General features: G+C 42.6%; 2 protein-coding genes across 12 annotated transcripts in view; both read left to right on the top strand.

The window, feature by feature from the left end:
- LOC104940252 (serine/threonine-protein kinase WNK2) overlaps window positions 1–7,151 on the top strand; it is a 38,361-nt gene extending 31,210 nt beyond the window's left edge. For 6 of the 8 annotated variants that reach the window (XM_019271295.2, XM_019271300.2, XM_019271296.2 and 3 more), the window contains 6 exons: window positions 92–318; window positions 508–732; window positions 1,538–1,636; window positions 4,341–4,385; window positions 4,937–5,238; window positions 5,323–7,151. In XM_019271295.2, the coding sequence (XP_019126840.2) occupies window positions 92–318; window positions 508–732; window positions 1,538–1,636; window positions 4,341–4,385; window positions 4,937–5,238; window positions 5,323–5,673 (1,249 nt within the window). In that variant the 3' untranslated portion in view covers window positions 5,674–7,151. The remainder of the gene's footprint in view (window positions 1–91; window positions 319–507; window positions 733–1,537; window positions 1,637–4,340; window positions 4,386–4,936; window positions 5,239–5,322) is intronic. The other 2 variants (XM_019271297.2, XM_019271298.2) reach the window with 2 other exon arrangements.
- Window positions 7,152–8,557: 1,406 nt separating this feature from the next.
- brpf1 (bromodomain and PHD finger containing, 1) lies at window positions 8,558–20,213 on the top strand. 4 transcript variants are annotated; one of them, XM_010756784.3, is made up of 16 exons: window positions 8,558–8,797; window positions 10,060–10,847; window positions 11,141–11,330; window positions 11,416–11,703; window positions 11,875–12,392; window positions 12,577–12,766; window positions 12,867–12,998; window positions 13,624–13,752; window positions 14,034–14,439; window positions 15,503–15,811; window positions 15,933–16,211; window positions 16,300–16,447; window positions 17,088–17,221; window positions 17,948–18,063; window positions 18,172–18,326; window positions 19,085–20,213. In XM_010756784.3, the coding sequence occupies exons 2-16, from the start codon at window positions 10,105–10,107 to the stop codon at window positions 19,266–19,268; spliced, it is 3,921 nt and encodes a 1,306-aa protein (XP_010755086.2). In that variant the 5' UTR covers window positions 8,558–8,797; window positions 10,060–10,104; the 3' UTR covers window positions 19,269–20,213. The 4 variants fall into 4 exon arrangements, with proteins under 4 accessions (XP_010755086.2, XP_019126924.1, XP_019126926.1 ...); XM_019271379.2 differs by having other exon boundaries at window positions 12,858–12,998; XM_019271381.2 differs by lacking the exon at window positions 8,558–8,797 and adding an exon at window positions 8,819–9,156 and having other exon boundaries at window positions 12,858–12,998.
- The last annotated feature ends 966 nt before the right edge of the window (window positions 20,214–21,179 follow it).

Here is a 21,179-nt window from a genome sequence, read left to right as displayed (position 1 = left end):
GAGGAATGCTTAGAAAAAGATGATGAAATTGAGTAGCAGCAGAGATTTTAAGTTCATTTCTGTCCGTCCTCTCTCTGTACTTTCTCACTAGACACATGAAGGAGATCTCTGAGCTGCAGGCGTTCCAGAGGAATGAAATTGAGCATCTGTACAAGGAGCTGGGAAAAACACTGCCCCCCAATGTCGGCCTGCTTCATGCCGCACCCCCAAGTGGCCGCAGGCGCAGGGCCAGCAAACACAAACTGAAGGCTGGAAAACTGTTAAATCCAATGGTGCAGCAGCTCAAAAACAATCTCAACACCTCCACAGAGAGAAAAGGTGCGTGGGTTGGGATGGTGTGGTTTTTGCAATGATTTGTGTTATGATTTGTGTTTATGAGAGAGCTTTTTTAGTCTAATGCACACAAGTGGAAAACACGGGAATGGCGTCAGGTTCAGAAAACCGTAGGAGGGTGTGATTCATGCAGTGATTCACTCTGACTCACACTTTTTTTTTCTTTGTGCCAAGGTGAAAGTGCTGCCAGTTCATCCGGCTCCCCAGCTAAAAGTTCAGTTTTATCAGATGGCTCCGCCCACTCCAGTGGCAGCTCCAGCTCCAGCAATCAGCCCGGCACCGCCCCAGAACAGGTTCACACCCAGCAACCCTGTTCTTTGAAGGGCTCGTTCTCCTCAGACAACATCTACGCTGGGCTACACAGTGATGGAATGGCCAACCAAGCTGGTCCTGGCCAAGGTACACATTAGTTTTATGTGTGTGTGGGTGTGTGTGGGTGTGGGTGTGTGGATGTGGATGGGACATGCTATCTACAAAACAGCCACTAGCTAAATGCTTTACAGTGTAAGTGTTGTCCATATTGTCCATGGAAAACATTTTGCAAGTAGAAGGATGCAGAGTCTCACCCTGAAGGATTACAGACACAAACTACTAACTTCATACTGCATGCAGGATCACTTAAAATAATACATACACATATAAAAAATATACTTGTGTATATTTGTGTAATATACATACACAAAAAAAACAAAAAGACATAAGTAGCACTTTTGTGCTGTACATCAATATGTGCGTTTATTCTATTCTATACTATTATATCTATATCATACACGTCAAGATGTGGAATTACTGAACCAATAACTGATGAATCTGTTTATTATGTTAATTCAAGATCTGAATAACCTCAAATTATAGACAATTAAATCAAACTTTAAATCAAGCTATTTCTACTGCAAGTTAGACAATTGCATAAAATATGACAGATGAAACTGCAGATACATTTTCATCACACAGCCACAATACCCTTGACCTGTTGATAGTTGTTTTCTTCCTCTAATAAACTTTCTATTATCAGTTATAATTACTGGCTGAAATGTCCCATTAATCACCACATAATAAACGTGATTGGATCCTGCATATCTTGCACTCCTTGTCCTTTGCTGGTGCTTTTGATGGTGGGGGTTTCTCATCCCAGTCTCTGTGCACTTTTACAAAGTGTCTCTCTTGTTTCTTCTCTTCTTCCCTCTTATATTCATTTTTACAGGCTGGACGGTTTACCACCAAACGTCAGAGAGAGTCACCTATAAATCTAGTAGCAAACCACGCACTAGATTCCTCAGTGGACCTGTGTCTCTGTCCATCTGTTTGTATTTGTTCTTTTCTATTTCCCCTCGCTCATTTCCATTTTCTCTTTGTTTAACCTGCCTCTCTCTTCTATCAACCTTTTTTTATTTTATTTATATGTAATATTTCTATTTCACCCTCCTCACAGACCTCCTCACCTGACGTACATCATCCATTTTCTATTCCCAACACTCAAAGCTTGTGTTCAGTATAATTTCCTCATTTATTTTGTCTGGCCGCCAGAGGATATCCATCACATGCACACATGTTGATGATGTTGGTGTTTAAGACTCATGTAAACACAGTCAACTGAATCGAGCTAACATAGGCGTGCACTTTAACAAACAAAGGCTCTTGCAGCCAGGATGTGTCTCCTTCTCAACTTCAAACATTCAGTGGAGCAGGTCATATTTCTGTAGCTTGTACTTTCCTTGTGGCTCTGCTGGAGGTCCCTTCACCTGTTACTACTGTTAGACATTGTAATTGGTGTAGAAAGGTTTGTAGATGCTTGTTCTGTGGCACTTGAAGGTAGCTAATGGCCAGATAATCTTGTTTGTCACTTCCTGTCACTTCAACAACAATGACTTCCATTAATAAAATGAATCAGATTAATTGAAAACTCTTGGATGACAGGAGTTGAAACAGATGCAAGAACTTTTGATTTGCTAAGCATCTGTTGTAAGAGTCATGAGTATGTGAACTGGACGATGGGATAGGAATAAATCTGTGACCTCTCCTCAAAGCCCCTCCTGATATATAAATCAGGCTTTTAGTTTGATTACATTTGAGAAATAAATTAAATGAATCCTTTTTTGATATGCTTTATCTGTTCAGTCATTACTATTATGTGATGTTGGTGCCCCCCAGTGGTAGAAACAAGGAAGACACTGGCAGACAGCAATCAATACATGTTAAACAGAGAGAACACCAATTGTACCACAATGGCATACGTTTAGAAAGAAAATTATACCGACAGTGCATTTAGCGTTTTTTGATCTCTTCGAATTACTCTTAAAAGATGACTGTCAGCACTCTAATTTGTTGATTTGCATGCGAAAATAAGACTCGATGCCATGTCAAAGTATGGACTTTCTAAATTGATTGTTGAAAATATTGTTCATGACTTCAGGTTCAGAGTAATTCCTGTGCCTCTTGACATCAAGTGGAACTCCCAAGAGTAGTTTGTACATTTGTTCACTTATTGCCTGGTATAATGCTAAAGCAGCAATCATCTGACCGAAGCCCTCACAGGTGTGAAGGTACTAAAGCACTTGTCTCTTCTGGTCAGAAAGAATGAAGAAGATAAAATTGAATTTAAAATAGTCTGGTCACTGATTTTCACTGAGTTTCATGGTATTAAGATTGAAAAGGAGACATTTCCAGGGTGTGTACGCCTCTTTATAGATCTGTGTATGGCCTCCAGTACCCAGGCTGCAAGTGATTTTACACAGTCTCTCCTCTGGCTTTCATCCACAATTCACTGAACCACAGTTGCATTCATAACCATTCATTTATGGGTATAATGCCCCCCCCTCATACAAATGCTTTGTGCAGTGCTTCTGGCTTTAAAAAACACAGACCCCACAAGCACACTGGGGCAAGTTCTCTCCAAACATGGGCCTGAGGTCAGATCTAAAACATGACAGTGTCCCTCTTTATACAAATGCGTTTGTGTGTGACATGTGAGAGAGAATGCCAACGCCTTTTATACCCTATTTATTTGTTGTGTGTTTCCATCCACTGTTAATTTTGATTGTATAACATACCCCAAGTCAAGTCAGGGCACTTTGCCCAAGCAAACCTCTGTATACTAACACAGAGAAACACCCCACGCCCCCCACCCCCTGATAGGCAGGGCCCTTTGCTGTGGTAGAGGAGAGCTCTCTGTCCCTCATGTTTGGACGGAGAAGACGTGCATGGTGCAGGCGCCAGGCAGGGCACTGATGGAGACTTGCTCCGCCATATGAAGGGCTGTATCATCAATATTACTACTTTTTATTTTTTCTCCTTTCACCTCCTCCTGAGTTACCTGCATGTTTCTGACAAGTGCTGACTCTGATGAGTTCCAGCTTGTATCTGTGTGCTCTTTGAGTTTAAACTTTTTTTTAAAAAGAAATTTTAGTTTCATGTTTTGTTTCACAGGCATTCTCACATCGACAAAGGGATCTTTTTTTTTTTTTTTTTTTAAATCCAGGCTCCAGTCTTCTTTTGTTAGAAAACACTTATTATCTCGTTATGGTCTCTCCCTTCCAGCTAGTGGATTATTCCATACTAAATCTTATAAACAAACGTATCAGAATTATTTGTAAAGGTGATGATAGTGACTGCATTTACCAGATTTTTGTTTAACACGACACAGTTTAAAGATAACTGTATATTCATTTGCAAAGCAGCACAAAATATATCCTGACAAAGTTGCTAGAGATGCAGGAGCTAATTAACACACAGCATCACAAACCGAGGCTAGGTGTGCTCTCTGTTTATTAAGCCTGTCAGGTACACTTTTCAAATGATTGCACATTTTAAAGAGAACACCTAGGCTCTTTCTTCCTGTCCTCCTCACTGATTATTCAACCCCCCTTTTGTCCTCCTTTCCCTCCTTCTCTCTCCCCAATTGTTTTGATAGCTGAATGTGCTTTTGAAGCAGCTTGTCCACATACTTGTGGTGTGCAGTGTGTCCTGGCCTAACTGTTTCTGTCTTGTGCTGTTTTACCTTTTTATAGGGTCCACTCTGAAACGACTATGTCTAGGCAAAGAGCGCAGTAGTAGTAACTATCTCATTTACTTTCTTACTCTCTGTCTTTCTTACCCTGTCCTCACTATTTTAGTCCTCCTTATGTTTGTGTGTGTGCACTTTATTTTCTCTCTCTTTTTTCTTTTTGTTTCATCACTTTGAAAAATGTGACAGTTATTGTTCAAAATGTGGGTACTCGATTGTTGCATTAATTTCCGTTTGTTGTTTTGCATGGCAGTGTCGACTTCTGGACTGCTGAATTTTGTCATTGCTTGCATATCAAACATTTCATTTGTCTATAATTACTCATGAAAGTCACTTATGTCTTAATCCTTTGGCTGCTATGTTGGCAAAATATGTGTCAGTAAATACGCTGTATACACATTTACTCTGGCCTCGACAAAACCATTAGAACTGTTCTTAAAGGATTAAAAGTTTGCTTTCATGGCGGTGATATTATAGGTTCATCGTGTCAAAAGTGTCTTAAATTACGTCATGCAGCAGCCAATTGATTTCAATGTCCAATTTATTTATTTATTTATTTTTTTAACTGGCCAGATTTTAAAGACCTCTGTGTCTTTTCAGGGTCTTCTCTCAACACCACCACAGCTCAGACAGCCGCCAGTCAAACACAGCCTCCACTCACCACAGCCACGGCCTCACCATCTCCTCAGCCAATCACACGGCTCGCTCAGGTCCAGACCAACAACAGCAACAACAAGAGAGGCACGTTCACCGATGACCTGCACAAACTGGTGGACGACTGGACAAAGGAAACCGTCGCGGCAGCCAATCAACCTCGCCCCTCTCTGAACCAGATCAAACAGCAGAGACGGCAGCAGGACCTGGAAGGCAGAGCGCCACTGATGGGCGCGGCTTCACATGAGGTATTTGAAATGGAGATGTGCTCTCCATTCGATCTCTGACATTTATTATGCATTACTTTGTACAATAACTTCTGTCTGTTTCAGATGAAATGCCACGTTGGTCCCAGTAAGTTCCAGCTGCCTCTCTCCTGCCCCCTGACTGCTGCTTTAAGCCCCGGTATGCCCACAACCCTAGCGCCCAACTCCTCAGCAATGCTCCCTCCTGGGTACATTTTGCCAGCAGGCTCCTACGGCGGGATGGTTCCTGGTCCTCTTTACCCCCAGCAGTGGCCTACCATGCCTAGTCCTGTAGGATCCATGGGTCCCGTAGGCCTGCTCGGTGCTGCAAGAATGATGCCCTATGCCACAATAGCAAACCCAGGGATGAAAGCCTACCCTCTGGTCATGCACGACCCAGAGAGCGGCCCCTGTCCAAAAACCACAAGGACTACCTAATCTGCTTACTGAAATGTGTTGAAATGTGTGTCTGGCTGGGATAGTCCAACTCTGTTCTGTTTCACCAGAGCCACACATGTATATAATCTGTAAATAACATGATGCGAGTGTTGATATTCTTTATACAACACCTATATCTGTAATTAATTGTGTGTGTGTATGAGTGTGTGGGTGGTGTGTGTGTGTGTGTACGTATGTATGTACATGTTAATGTCTGGATACCTAATGCTTTTTGGCTTTGGTCTTGACTAAACTCAGCCATACAAGACATTTTGTCTGCGGTCACGAAAAAACATATTTCACTTTATTCTTTATTCCGACAGTTTTCACATTGAATTAGCCTTTCTCTGTGTTACGTACACGTTAAACACTACATTAGGGTCCAAATACCAGTGGTTTGAGATACATGAACAAGACAGTATTTATGGAGGAGATATCTGAAGAAATGTAGTGCCTTGAACATTGATTTACAGTATATATATATTTTTCTTCTTCTGTGAAACAAAGCATGTCTGCATCCAAGTTATTTTATTTATATTAGCTTGAGTGCAGTCTCGCTTTTTTTTTAATGCATTACACACACTTGTTTTTGGTTTACATATGAATGCCCTTGTAGTACTGCACTAGTAACACAGTATATGCTCTTATTTAAATAATAAAATCATGTTTTAACCCTTGTTTACTTTCCACCCCTGTGACAGATAGAATGCCATAGTGGTGAGATGTACTGTTGCCTTGCAGAAACAAATGGTTAATGTGTGAACGATGAGACTGAGAAGGAATAAAAAGAAATTTACGCCAGCAGCCAAAATCTACTCTTTCAGGTCAAATGGTTCAGTCGGACACAGCCCTTTTCTTTTTGATCGGACAACTTGGTGTGTTGTAAGCCTTGTGCTCAGAGGAAAAAGGCAGTGTCCAGAGCCATATATACTGTACATAGTTCCTTCTACAGTATATGCCTCTGGTAGTGTTCTGATCAGAATGTAGCAATTGTTATGTGAAGGCTTGAGGCTTAAAAGTGCAATTTAACCCCTCCACAAAGCTTTGATCGTGGCCTTTGCCACAAGCCTTATCTATCTCTGATGTGTGCGACAGGAGCAAGCTGAAAAAGTTGAACAAAATCACAAAAGCAACAGAAGTTACCAGGCAAAAATATTTCTAAACATAACTCTCAAAATCACTACTGCTAAATGTTCTTTCAACTTGGCTGTCCTATTACTCAGCATACACTGTATGAAAAACGTTTTTTTTGTGCAATCACTAGTTAAGTCTGACATTTATTATTTTTTTCTTCATTATTTGATGTTTAAAGCTATTTTTTTTTCTTTTGATGCTGCTATCGTGTGAGGTGATTCCACTGTACAGTTAAGCATTCTATTATTCACATAAGATGGTACTTATAATAAATGCATTTAAAAAAAACTCAAATTTAATTAACAAACGGGACGCTCACAAAGCAGTATTATTGCCTTGTTGAAATTTTGATGTTGTGAATTTTCATTTCCCGGGTTGCTTTAATGACAGCCTTTTCTTTTTCTTTTCATTTCAGTAATATATTGCAAAATTCAAATGATACTTGATGCGGGAGATTTGCACAACATATAGTCTCCCTTAATTCTGACCTGTGTAAGAGTTTCCTACACTGTATATAATGGGTTTCACCGCCTGTACTTTTTTATCACTGACTAGCATGGCCATCTTTTCATGTTCCACAAAGCAAAGATACAAACAATACAAGCTACTACGGTTAGACAATTTCACATCTCCACGACACATTTGAACGGTTTTAGCACCCCGATCCTGCCAAGCTGTGAATTGTACAGTTTTCTTGTAGTTTATATTTGTACATTTTGTTTGTTTGACTGCTTAGGGGTGGTGGTGGTGGAGGGGTTGCTTTGATGTATATTATTCCATCAATTCGGTTTGAATTGGACTTTTATAGGATATTATGCAGAGTCTTCTGCTTTGGTGAAATACTTACAGTAGTAAGAGATTTCTGTTCTCTGTCACTTGTATCTGATATTTTTTTGTTGTTTTTTTTGTTTCCATCTCCCTAAGCTGCAAACTCACAGGGGAAGCAGAGGAGGGAATAACTGATTGTTGGCATATTCATTTGGATGCAAGCAGAGGGTGAAATAAAAAGCACAGAGGAGGTGCAGTCCTGATCTGTGTGTGTGTGTGTGTGTGTGTGTGTGTGTATATATATATATATATATATATATATATATATATATATGACGCTTCATCATCTCACGTCATGCCCCCTGGTGAATATGCTCTGACTGTCAAAGGCTTGTATTAAAAAAAACTGTGTGGGATTGCTTCTGCCTGCTGTATGTCCCACTGCATTACCCCACCCAAAACCCTGCTGCACTCTAATCACAGACTGTATGTTGAGAGAGAAATAAATATTATTTTGTGCTTGATGATGTGTGCCATTGTTGTTGTTTTTTGTTCCTATATAAAACATTTCTGTAAGGTTGTGTTTAAGATAAATAATTAGAATAAACTCTATTAGTACATTTTAATTTAGTTTTGGGGGTATTTATAGACTTATTTAAAAGTGTGACGTGCACATGAGTGTTTTCACCTCTCTCTCTCTCTCTCTCTCTCTCTCTCTCTCTCTCTCTCTTCTCACACACACACACACACACACACACACACACACACACACACACATCTTTGAAACAAAGTCACAGATTCGCAACAGCCAACAAAATAACTAATAGGGGAATTATCGATCGAGTAGAAATGAAAAATAAATTATTTAGTGTTAGTTTTAAACTGAATATATTATAATGAAATCATAATTAAAATGTGTCTTTTATAGCCGAAGAAATAGACCCTTGCTTTGTGTGGCGAATGTGTCAACCCGCGTCTGCCGCGTAACGTCACAGCAAAAAAACGGTTACCCCCTTTTGTTCAAGCGAGTTCCTGAATTATTCCCAACACAATGAAATGATCGGGATGTTATATATTGTTTCATAAAAAAACATTGCACTACGCTTCATCTGGGATTATCCAATGAATTAAAAAAAGAAAAAGAAACCAAAAAAATCGATCTGCAACCCTTCCGATCTGGTGTGAGGTTTCCGAAGCACGCAGTCTTGAGGAACGTGGAGTAGTAAGTGTTTATAACGTTCGTGCAACGTCTCTAACGGTGAACGGTCGAAAACGGTCACATTCGAACACTAAGAGCTAATGTAATGTTTGCGGTAACGTTCATCTAAACCCACTGAAACCCTCATTTACACGGGAGGAGAAGTAGTGCTAGTACAAGCCCTTAATGCAATACATATAAGCATGCCTGGCTTATTTTTCCTCGTAACCTTTCAGAGCCGTTTCACCACAGAAAAATCTGTGTGACCATAGCTGTGTGTGTTTAAAATAAAGTAACACAGCTGACGGTGGACGATGTCTTAGCATTGTGCTAACCTCTTGAAATCAGCCGTTAAACTGTCATTTTCTGCTGGGATGCACAGGGTGAGGTCATTGTGGAGGGAAACAACACCAGAGAAAGGGGGCTTGAATCTCAAAGTTACTAGTGGATGTAACTTATAAAACATTAATTATCTGTTATTAGTAGTAGTAAAAAAAAAAAAATAAACTAAATAAATACCCGCTACGTTAACGTGATGTATCTCTTTGTGGTGGCTAACGTCTGCCCTGTGAATGCAGCTAGTGTAGCACGCTGATAAAACAAAAACTAACCTGGTTAACGTTACCGAGCTGAATGAAAACACTTGGCGGTTGGTTAAGGTTAATAAGTGAACAGGAGCTGGTTAGTTTGTGCCGTTAACTAGTGAGTATTTAATTGTGTGTGTGTGTGTGTGTGTAGCTCTGCTGTTTGCACTGTGTTGTTGTTTGCTAGCTGCTGTTAGCTCGCAGGCTAGCAGCGTAAAGGCTGAAATGTTTCATTGTTTGGAGGAGGAAGCATAAAAAAAAAGAAATGGCTAAAAGGAGAACGTTAGCTGGATTTTTTAAAAAATGCCTTAAATCCTGAGGTTAGCTCTGGGAAGCTTTCATTTGACCTGTGTGTGTGTGTGTGTCGTTGCTTTAGCCACATTAGCGTGTAACTCGTGGGCTGTAAACAAGCTTACTGTCACCCAGACTTGCACTGTTAGCCGGACATAACTCTAAATAAGCGAGAGACGGAGGCAAACATTGACCTAAATAATAACCATAAACATAATCGTTTGTTTGCTACTGGGAATAAAAGAGGGGGGCTCGATCACGTGACTGCACCATAACAGGTGCACAATGTGCAGGCACGACTTGTCTAGACTGGTGTCTAAGCAGCGACTACAGCTCAATGACAGGATGTATTGTATGTTATGTATGTCACATCTCTGGTGCTGATGCTCCTTTGTGTCCCCTCTCTGTCAGATGTAAACTCGAACAGCATCTGTCCCAGCGGTGGCTGTTGGCACGATGGGGCTGGACTTTGACGTGAAGACATTCTGTCACAATCTTCGGGCCACCAAGCCTCCTTATGAGTGCCCCGTGGAGACTTGCCGGAAGGTCTACAAGAGCTACAGTGGCATCGAGTACCACCTTTACCATTATGACCACGACAACCCGACTCCTGCACAGACTGTACCCCAGAAGAAGAGGAAGGGGCGGCCTCCTCGTGCCTCTTTGGCCGGGTCGGGGGATACGGACGATGGTGGGGGTAACGGAGGTGGCGGACCGGGGAACGGGGGGAACACACCTGGGAGTCCAAACCGGTCAGAACGCTCACACTCCCCGGGCAGAGAGACAATGACGTACGCCCAGGCGCAACGTATGGTGGAGCTGGAGTTCCAAGGACGGATCCACCGCATCAGCATCTTTGAGAACATCGACGTGGTGTCGGAGGAGGACAGCGATGCGGAGGATGTTCCGCCGTCCGGTATTGGCGGTAGTGGTGGAGGGGTGTGTAACGGTAGTGATGGTGGAGGTGGAGGTAGTGAGGTAGGGGGTAGCGGCAAGGACAGACCAGATATCCTGTCTTCTAATGGGGGGAAATCCACCCCAAAATCTGGGAAGCATAAGGGTAAAGAGAAGAAGAAGGATGGCTCATCTCATCATCACAGCGCTCAGTCTGGGCCTGCAGTCAAGCTTCCTGAGGCGGTGTTCAGAGAACTGGACCAAGAGAGACCGGATGCACCTGTTCGACCATCGTCTTATTACAGGTGTGCATTGAGAATTACAGTCTGGTTCATAATTACACAGCAGGTAGAAGCATCTTTTTCACACAGAAAATACATGAATATTTGAGGCACACATTTACTCTTTGTTTACATGGTCGTGCATGTATCAGGCACTTCATTTGACCTCAGACTCTTCATTATTCTGTCATCAATTCCTTGTTCTACACTAAGTTGAAGCTGTTGCCAATCCTACGCCACCTCCTTTTTTTCAACCCATGTATAATTATGTAATAACAAAGACATGTATTTCTTTTCTTTCCACCTCTGTTGTTCAGGTACATTGATAAGTCTGTGGAGGAGCTGGATGAGGAGGTAGAGTATGACATCGATGAGGAGGACTACATCTGGCTCGACATCATGAACGACAAGCGGCGGCGTGACGGCGTAACACCCATCCCTCAGGAGGTCTTCGAGTACCTCATGGACCGTTTAGAGAAGGAGTCCTACTTTGAGAGCCACAACAAGGTACCTGAACTTAGAAAAAGACACGGAAACAACATTTTAACAGTAATACAGAATAAACCCAACTCTCTCTCCTCCGTTCTCTCAGGCGGACCCCAGCACCCTTATTGACGAAGACGCTGTCTGCTGCATCTGTAACGATGGAGAGTGTCAGAACAGCAACGTGATCCTCTTCTGCGACATGTGTAACCTGGCAGTGCACCAAGAGTGCTACGGTGTCCCCTACATCCCGGAGGGCCAGTGGTTATGTCGACGCTGCCTGCAGTCGCCGAGTAGAGCTGTGGACTGTGCTCTCTGTCCCAACAAGGGTGGCGCTTTCAAACAGACAGACGATGCACGCTGGGCACACGTAGTGTGCGCCCTCTGGATCCCAGAGGTAAACGCATACGCCTCTACATGCATTCTTGATCATACATGCATACAATATCATGCAGATATTGAGGTGCTTTGTAACTGTGCTGTGTTCATCTGTGGTGCTTTCAGCGTTAGTCTCTTTTTGTACAGTTTAGCAGGGCTCAGTCAGTCTGTTCTCCCTGCCTTTCCTCAGGTCTGCTTTGCTAACACAGTCTTTCTGGAGCCGATCGATAGTATTGAGCACATTCCTCCTGCACGCTGGAAGCTCACCTGCTACATCTGCAAGCAGCGTGGTTCGGGCGCCTGCATCCAGTGTCACAAAGCCAACTGTTACACAGCCTTCCACGTCACCTGTGCCCAGCAGGCTGGCCTCTATATGAAAATGGAGCCTGTCAGAGAGACTGGAGCCAATGGCACTTCTTTCAGCGTCCGAAAGACGGCTTACTGTGACATCCACACGCCCCCGGGATCAGCCAGACCTTTGGGGGGAGTAGGCGGGGCCAGCATGGGATCGTCTCACAGTGAGGGAGAGCTGGAGGAGGATGATGAACCCAGCATTGGCCATGATGATGACTCCAAGGGCTGGAGCTCAGAGCGAGCCAAGAGGGCGAAGGCCAAGTCTAGGCTGAAGATGAAAAGAGCAAGGAAGATCTTAGCTGAGAGGAGAGCTGCTGCGCCAGTGGTGTCTGTGCCCTGTATACCTCCCCACCGGTATGTACACACACAAGTTTTATCTGTACTTTTTATATAAAACTGTACGTGAAACTAAAATGATGACTTTATCTCCACTGTAAATCTTCCTGACCTCACATGGAAGACGTTCTCTATAATAAAGAAAGTTTTACATTCATGACTTTTGAGTACAAGAGTTTACAGAGTGTTTGTTTCTCTCCAGGTTGAGCAAAATCACAAGTAACTTGACGGTACCCCGGAAGAGCCAGTTCATGCAACGGCTTCACAGCTACTGGACCCTGAAGAGGCAAAGTCGTAACGGTGTACCTCTTCTACGCCGGCTCCAAACCCATCTGCAGTCGCAACGACATATTGAACCACTCCCACCACAACCCCCATCGCAACTCCCTCCGGTAATTGGAATTCAGCAACTCATTTTTTTGTAATTCTGTATTTGCCGTATTCAGTCGTCTAACATGTGTATGGGTTGGTTTGCGAATGTTGGTCTTGCAGAGGGACAGCGAGGAGAAACAATCGGCTCTAAAGGAGCAGCTGAAGGCATGGCAGAGACTGAGACACGACCTGGAGAGAGCCAGACTGCTGGTGGAGCTCATCCGCAAGAGGGAAAAACTCAAGAGGGAGACGGTGAGACACAAATTAGATTTATTGTGGTCACTAACATATATACATAACACTAGCAGTGACGCACATTTTCAGCTGTATAGGACAGTGCATAGTGCGCTACAGTGTCTTCTTTGTGGTTCCATACTGAGAATGTAACACAGTCTCAATAATTAGGTTAAAGTAAAACCGTTTTAATACAATTTTAAAAAACATTTTAGTAATATATCGTTAATTCTTTTTTCAGAGATCAAGAATTTATTTGTTGTGATCAGGTCTTGGGTGGTGTGGGAGCCTTAGGTGGTGGAGAGCTCTGACAAATTTGCTTTAAGAATCAGCTGCAAAACATCAGTGCATTCATGAGCTTTTTCTTCCCACAATCATCTAATTTTCAATTAATCCACCATAAAAGGTAAAAATCTCAATGTGGTATAAGTCAGGTGTATGTAGAGGCCAGGTCGTCCGATGCAGCACTCTTTCATTCTCATTGGTGTTAACCTACAACTTAGAAAATAATACACTTTTCAAAAAAAAAAAAATGTGATTAATGCTGTACATTATGAATTGAACCACACAACAGATTCATTCATCATTCATTTTATTCACTCAGCAGGCATACACTGTTTTAAAATAATGTGTCTGTGTTCAGATTAAAATTCAGCAGATGGCGCTTGAGATGCAGCTGACTCCCTTTCTGGTGCTGCTGAGGAGTACGCTGGAACAGTTACAGGAAAGAGACACCAACAACTTTTTCACTGAGCCTGTACCGCTAGCAGAGGTAAATGAACACACACACACACACACACACAGGAGGTTTCTTATCTTTGTGTTCTCCTTTCATATCGGTATCATTTACTGAAATCTGACCACACTGCTGTGTTTATTTTTGTCTCCTTTGTTTATTTAAATGAGTATCTGTAATTTATGTTAAATTACATATGGCCCCTTTCTTTTATGTCTTGATAAATGTATCTCTAATATTCCTATTATTAAAACTCTTTGATAACAGATTTTGAGGGATGCTTGCTAGATGTTTATGCCTCTGTCTCGACTATCCAGGTGCCAGACTACCTGGACCATATCGACACTCCAATGGACTTCCAGACAATGTGGAACCTCCTAGAGTCCCATCGCTACCTCACTTTTGAGGCCTTTGAGGCAGACTTTGGCCTCATTGTCAACAACTGCCTCAAGTACAACGCCAAGGACACAGTCTTCTACCGCGCCGCCCTGCGCCTCAGAGAGATGGGCGGGGCCGTCATAAGAACGGCTAGGCGCCAAGCCGAGCGGATAGGCTTCGACTACGAGACCGGCATGCACCTCCCGCGAGAGCCAAGCCCAGACAGTCAGCGCGACCAAGAGAGAGACAGAGAGAGGGAGCGTGAGCGGCAGAGGGAGCGCGAGCGCGAGCGGCAGAGGGAGCGCGAGCGAGAAAAGGATGGGCTGTTGTCATCTAATGAAGATGGTAAGTGAACCTCTTTCACTGTGGTGGTCAAAGGACCAAGGTAAAAAATATGTGAGAAGCGGAATGTTTCAAATGAAGCCAATAATTGACAACAATAGAATGTGTTCTTACATTACACACACTCACAGTTTGGGAGCGTTTGGCAGGATAAGACTGGACTAGCTTCATTCCACTGTATCACACGAATGTGAGTGAAATACTGGAGAAATGGGAGACGGAGGGGAGATGTCTGAACGGCACAAAGGGTCAGACCATGAGTCAAAGTCAAAAGGAAAGGAAGAATAAAAGATGGATATATAACCAGGTCCACAGCTTCCAGAGAAGAAAAGATAACACAATACAGTCTTTGTCACAAGTGTTGAGCACTACAACAGTATTACACATGAACAGAAATATGTTGTAGAAGCATCTATAATGCAGTAAATCCTCTTGACCAGTAGGTGGCACGTGCAGGTTTTTTACTTTTATGACTTTCTTTCTGGATAAGATGACATGTTGGGCCTTATCACGTTTTTCTTTATTGATCTTCGAAGGGAAATTCTTGTGTTGCAAATGCATACGATGCATACAAAAAGGCATGAGGTAGATAAGTTCAACCCTTCGTCTCTTCTTCTCATTGAAATACAACCCTGGAGTGTTACTGGTGGATATAAGAAGACATGTTTTCTTTTAGAACTTTTTCAAAAGAAATTTCAGTTTTAGGTTGCAAATCAAAGTCACAAAAATATGCAGATAAAACATTGTAAGAAAAAATACACATATGAAGTTGAAGAAAGTTTGAGACGCTCTGGCTCGTAGCCCGACCTTCACTGGCTGAAGAGAGTCACGTGATTCTGCGAGTGACTCAGTATAAACAGAATTAAAGTCCTAAGGGAAAGAAGAAACCATTGTTCTATCCATGTAAAAAAAAATATACACAAGGAATATATAATTAAGACATTAAAGTTATTTTGCACAGCTTCAGATTAAGTTGGAAGAATCTGGAAACAGTCCATATCACTCCTTTAGTTAGTTTCCAGTGATATTTGACTTCCTTCATTTAAATCTTTCTGCCCCTTTGCAGACCTTCTCCTGCCAGAGAACAGGCGACGGTTACCGCTGGAAGAGCAGCTGCATTACCTGCAGGCACGTCTTGATGAGGTCAGCTCGGGAACGCACAACATTGGTCAGTCCCGTAGAGCCAAAGCTCTGAGAAAAGAGATCAGTGTCATCAAGAGGAAGCTCGCGCACCAACGGGAGGGAGGCTCCGGTATGGGGGGCCGGGAGTCTGTGGGAGGAGGAGACCGGGGTTCCTCCCTTCCACATCACCCATCCTCTGCTGGACACCACGATGAGGGGGGAGAAAGCAGCAGCCAGGAGATTAGTGGGAAAGGTATGTCTAGAAAGATGCAAAATATGATTAATGTGCAATCTGAAAACAATATAAAACAAAAGTTAGAGAAAAAGTTTTAAAAATCATGAATTTTAACCTATAAATTTCTCTCTTCCTCAAGATCTGAGCGTGTCCTCGTCTGCTCTGGCTCCTGAGGTGGGCCGGCGGACGTCTGTCCTCTTCTCTAAGAAGAACCAAAAAATGGCTGGACCCCCTAAAAGGCCAGGACGCCCCCCTAAGAACAGGGATGCAGGCTACGGTGGGGCGGGGGTGAGCCAAAGCCCCATAGGTCCCCCTCAGCTGCCCCTGCTGTCATCAACCAGGCAGAGAAAGAGGCAACGCAGCCCCCACACCAGCTCCAGCTCCGACAGTGACAGTGACAATGACGACCTGCTACCAGGTACAGTAGACAAGCGCACTAATAAACCTTAAATTACAAGGTTTGAGTCTCACACACTCACTTCCCTCTGTCTCTCTGTTTTCTTCAGGGTTGCCAAGTAATGGTTTTGATGGAGGAAACCAGCCAGTGACAGAGAGCTTCCGCGTGTACAGAAATGAGCCTCGTCTCCCTCGTTCCAGCTCAGACTCGGAGTCCACGACCAGCAGCAGCAGCAGTGCAGCTTCTGACAGGACCAGGTAAATAGTGCACAAACATATTGGATGTTTACTAGATACGGAGCTGTACGCCTGGTATTCTCAAACATTCCTCTAACTTGTAGTTTTTATATTCCCAATGAATCAAATCAAAAAGTTTTTTGCTTCCTTTTGCTGCAAAAGATGACCCAACTATATACCAGTTTGTGACGATGATTAAATGGTGATTCACTTCCTCCAGGTGCCCAAAATTATGCAGATTATGCAGCTTTTAAACACAGTTTGTGAAATATGAAATAGGTGATTCCTGTTTTCTTTATGCTGTGAGAGTGGTACTGATCCTCTCATTTAACTCTGTGCAAGAAAGAAAATGTCCCAAAATGTCAAACTATTACTTTAAAGTGCTCAGAAAATGATTAGTGTCAGCCAAACAGGTAGTCATCTCAAGGGTGCTATGGATTTTATTCCGTGGTTAAAAACACGCAATAAAAATTTTACTTGCACTAATACAAATACCACAAGAAAGTACGATCATCAGCAACCTCCTAGTTTAGCTTTCAGTAAATTGTGATGATGGCGTTCACGCCAATAAGCTGATAACATCCTTGACTTGACATTGCTAAACACTTAGTTACATGCCTCTTTATGTTTATAGCTCTCTCCGTCTCCTCTTCTCTCTCAGCACGACCCCGTCTAAGCAGGGCCGAGGGAAGGCGTCGTTCTCCCGCTCCGCCTTCCAGGAGGACAGCAGCGAGGAGACGTCAGGGACTGAAAATGATTCCTACTCGGTCGGAGGATCACGGAGCGTTTCACATTGTAAGCACGTTTTTTTTTCGCATTTCAAGCCCACGCACACACGCCTTCGTGTGACACTGGTTACACAAGTAGTTTCCATTTTTATTTAGACGGCGAGCATATTCTTAGAATGATTTTAATCTTAATGCAATCGGTAATTCAGTATGGGTGAGCTGCAGCATGTTTGAGACTGCAACCATAGATTGTGTTATATTTATTTGATCTGATATGCCTTCAGTACCAACGAAAACATTTCTAATGACTAATAACTAACGATGTTATCGTTGCACTGCTTCAGTGTTCTGCACTCATCAAAATGATCTAAGTAAGTTGTATTTCTTAAGCTGATTTGCAGCTTTCAATCAGTTTAAAAATAGAAAGATGAAGTGCTCTAAAGTGATGCAAGAGTTTGCTGTAAAACAGTAACCAAAAAGCCCCTGACTTTTGAGCAGGAAAGGCAGACAGAAAACTGCTGAGCATTGCACTTTTTTGTATTTTTGAGCTCCATCGACGGCCGAGTCTATTTATTTAGCTCCCTCCCCTAGTCTTGTTGGAGATGGATTGATCAAATTGATTATCCATTAAAACTGCTGCCAAGAGGCTGAGAAGACTCGTACTGTGACGTCACGTTAAGTAACGGGATGAATCTTGCAATGGCTGTGTTGACAGCAGTGTGATTGTGCATGTAATCATCGTTTAGCTAGAAGTTCCACAATGATCACTGTGTTTGTGTTTTTTTAACGTTAGTGGTGCGTGGTCGTGCCAGGTCAGGGTGCTGGATGACCTCTGATGACTACTCTTCTCTCGAAGCTTTGGACCTGGTGTGGGCTAAATGCCGAGGCTACCCTTCATATCCTGCTCTGGTGAGACACAAGTGGACCAGAATTATGAGTGCTGATTACTTCAACAACATATTCTGCAGATTAATAACTGTAACGTCCAACACTCCCCTTGCCACCATTTGCCTGCAGATAATTGATCCGAAGATGCCCAGGGAAGGAGTCTTTCACAGGGGTGTCCCGATCCCTGTCCCCCCTTTGGATGTGCTGAAACTAGGGGAGCAAATGACCCAAGAGGCCAGGGAGCACCTGTTCCTGGTCCTCTTCTTTGACAACAAGAGAACTTGGTCAGTGCTCAGAGTCATTTTGACTCATCTTACTTTACTCACTCCTTACATACCTTTCACTCATTCTTAACCTTTGTCTCTTCTTTGTTCGTTGCTGACATTCTCTTTTTTTTTTTCTTTTTTTTTTTCAAATGATTAAGTAAAACACAAGACGCAAGCAAAAACAGACTTCTGCTGTTACTGGATGTGCGCACAGAAGTAACTCTGTGGCTAGAGAGAGCGGTAGTTCAAAGAGACATGCACGGCTCGAAGCGACGTGCAAGGCCACAGAACATGTAGCAGAAAATGGGGCAAACGTGGTTTTGGAGAGTAGAAGAGGAGGGAAAAAACACATTGTGTTTTAGGTCACTGTGTGCTGTGCAATCACTTCTCTTCAATGCTTGATTTAAGCTATAAGGAAGAATACGATGTGGGAAACCAGCGTCAGCCACCTTATCCTTTTTAGAGCTTATCAGAAGTTGATCTGCTTTCAGGTCGTACGTGCCAAAACTCAAGAGACAACCAGGAACTCGTATATCAAATTTCTCTTCCTCGTGCACTGACTGGGACTATTATCCTTACGTATACTTTTTTATAACTCTTTAACAAGCCAATAAGCCTGTCTGGACTTACCACCTGATTTGCTTCTGTTGGAACAATCTCACTGCGTATTTGCGTTTGCTTCTGATTAATGATTTACTATAAATTAAAGAGGCCTTGTATGTGTGTGTGGTTGTGTGTGTGTGGTTGTGTGTGTGCGTGTGCTTCTGTGCATCCAGGCAGTGGCTGCCGCGCTCTAAGCTGGTGCCGCTCGGGGTGGACCAGGAGCTGGACAAGGAGAAGATGCTGGAGGGCAGGAAATCCAACATCCGCAAGTCAGTGCAGGTGGCCTACCACCGTGCCATGCAGCACCGAAGCAAGGTGCAGGGAGACCCCAGCAGCGAGACCAGCGATAGTGACTGAAGACACGCACACAAACCTTATGTGTCGAGTATTTGTTCCTCTATTGAGAGCCCAGCCCTCCACCACAGAACACAAGAAACAGTGCAAGTAGCACAGAGTGGAAAAAGAAAACATCCACTACATCGGCCCCTCGAGACACACGCTCACACACACACTAAGCCGTATTTAATCAGACATGTAAAATATTGTATTTAAGAGAATTGAAAAAAAAGTGGTATTAATAATAATGATGGGGAAAAAATATGCTATGTTCCGAATCATCAATCAGAAATATTCCTCGTATGTGGTCGATTATGTGTTTAATAACAAATGAGACGATGGTTTACAGACTTAAAAAAAAAAAGAACATATTATTGCACTTTGATGCATACACGCCTCTGCCTCTCCCTGTCATTTTTACACACACGTACACACAGGTAATTTTATATTTGAACGGGGAAATGCATGTAGTGTTCAATAAAATGCACACATTGTGGGAGGATGGCTGTGAATGCCATCGCCCTCAGCACATCTTCACATGCATCGCCCCGACGTTCCCGAAAGAAACAAACAGGCCTGGTGCTAGTGTCCGGTCATTTGTCAGCGGAGCACAAAGAGAGACATTAATGTTATTTATTCTACCTACTCCTTCTTAACAAGTTCCACAAGCTCGTTTTTATCATGGACTACTTCTAATCACTCCGGCTACACAAGACATCATTGTGTGGTTATTGTTGATATTTTTTTTTGTATGCGTCCGTCACTCTGTGTTCATCATGTTTCCTGTTTTTACGGTTTTGTTAACAAACATCTGTGTCACAGACCGCTGGTCAATGAATAATGAGGACTAAACTGAAACACATGATCGCCTCACTGTCTGTCTTAGTCTCAGGCTGATGGCTTTAGAACTTTTATATATATACAGATTGCATAAAGATAGAAATTTAATAAAAATAATTGAGTTTTTTTAAAACTTGTGGTTAATGTTGTGGTCACTGGGTGTGGGACTGTTTGATAATCTTCACTGTTCTTTCTGAGTGTTCAGCAGAAAATGTGTTGCCTGTTTCTTGGGAACTGAGTCATTATTGTTTCTTAAGGCTAATTGGTATTGCTGATAAGGCATAATGTAAACCCTTCAGCTGCAAGATTTATCAACAATGAAGTTGACTTGTCAGGTTTTATATTTCTTTGGAAGCACTGTCTGTTCTTTAGGATAAACATACAAGTTCACTTCCTCTTTTTTTACAGTAAGGGGAACCACATGTCACACCTTGGAGATATCTATTATCTTCAGTCCTCATGCTTTTTTTCATCTAATGTAGAGTGTAGACTTTGTCTGTACTTGTTGGACAGCTTACGTTGCCAGATAAACCGCTTTGTTTTACGCACCCAGATGTCAAAACAGTGGTTTTACCCACAATAATGCAAGATAGTGTTGTAAGCTGTCAGAATCATACTAAAGATGCAGGGTCAAAGGCTTTAAAACATAGAAGAGATCACAAAAGACATTACAGTTGTTTAATTCCATCTGACAGCACGTTTTGCTGCCATGTTAATGACATTTCCCATAAGTTGCTTGACTTGTTTACATTATCAGTTTCTGTATGAGCTCATTGGCCAATGATGACAAATATCTCTTACCATCCATGTGAATTTCCTCCTCCCTGTACCAGAGAAAGAAAGATCCCCCACCCAACTGAAACACCCACTCACCACAACATCTATGTCTTCAGATTTGCAAACAAAAACAGCACCCCTATGAGTAAAGACGCCTTGTTTCCTGTCCCAGAGAAACACTCACACAGAGTGTGAATGGAAACCGCTGATAAGCATCATTGGTACAGAAGGTGACCTTAGGGTGTTTTTTTTTTCTTTTTTTTTTTTATAGCTTCCTCTTTTAACTGTAATTCCCACATCTATACAATAATCTTT

The sequence above is a fragment of the Larimichthys crocea genome, unplaced genomic scaffold (assembly GCF_000972845.2).
Source record: "Larimichthys crocea isolate SSNF unplaced genomic scaffold, L_crocea_2.0 scaffold97, whole genome shotgun sequence".
Classification (NCBI taxonomy): domain Eukaryota; kingdom Metazoa; phylum Chordata; class Actinopteri; family Sciaenidae; genus Larimichthys; species Larimichthys crocea.
Note: the sequence above shows the minus strand (reverse complement) of the source record. Positions and strands in the feature narration are given on the sequence as shown.

What these genes read in the sequence shown, in the direction of transcription:
- brpf1 (XM_019271379.2), top strand. Translation starts at nt 10,105, where the DNA reads ATGGGGCTGGACTTTGACGTGAAGACATTCTGTCACAATCTTCGGGCC. An exon ending in GCGCCCTCTGGATCCCAGAG is followed by an intron (nt 11,704 to 11,874) that starts GTAAACGCATAC and finishes GCCTTTCCTCAG; the next exon opens with GTCTGCTTTGCTAACACAGT. An exon ending in CAATGACGACCTGCTACCAG is followed by an intron (nt 16,212 to 16,299) that starts GTACAGTAGACA and finishes TGTTTTCTTCAG; the next exon opens with GGTTGCCAAGTAATGGTTTT.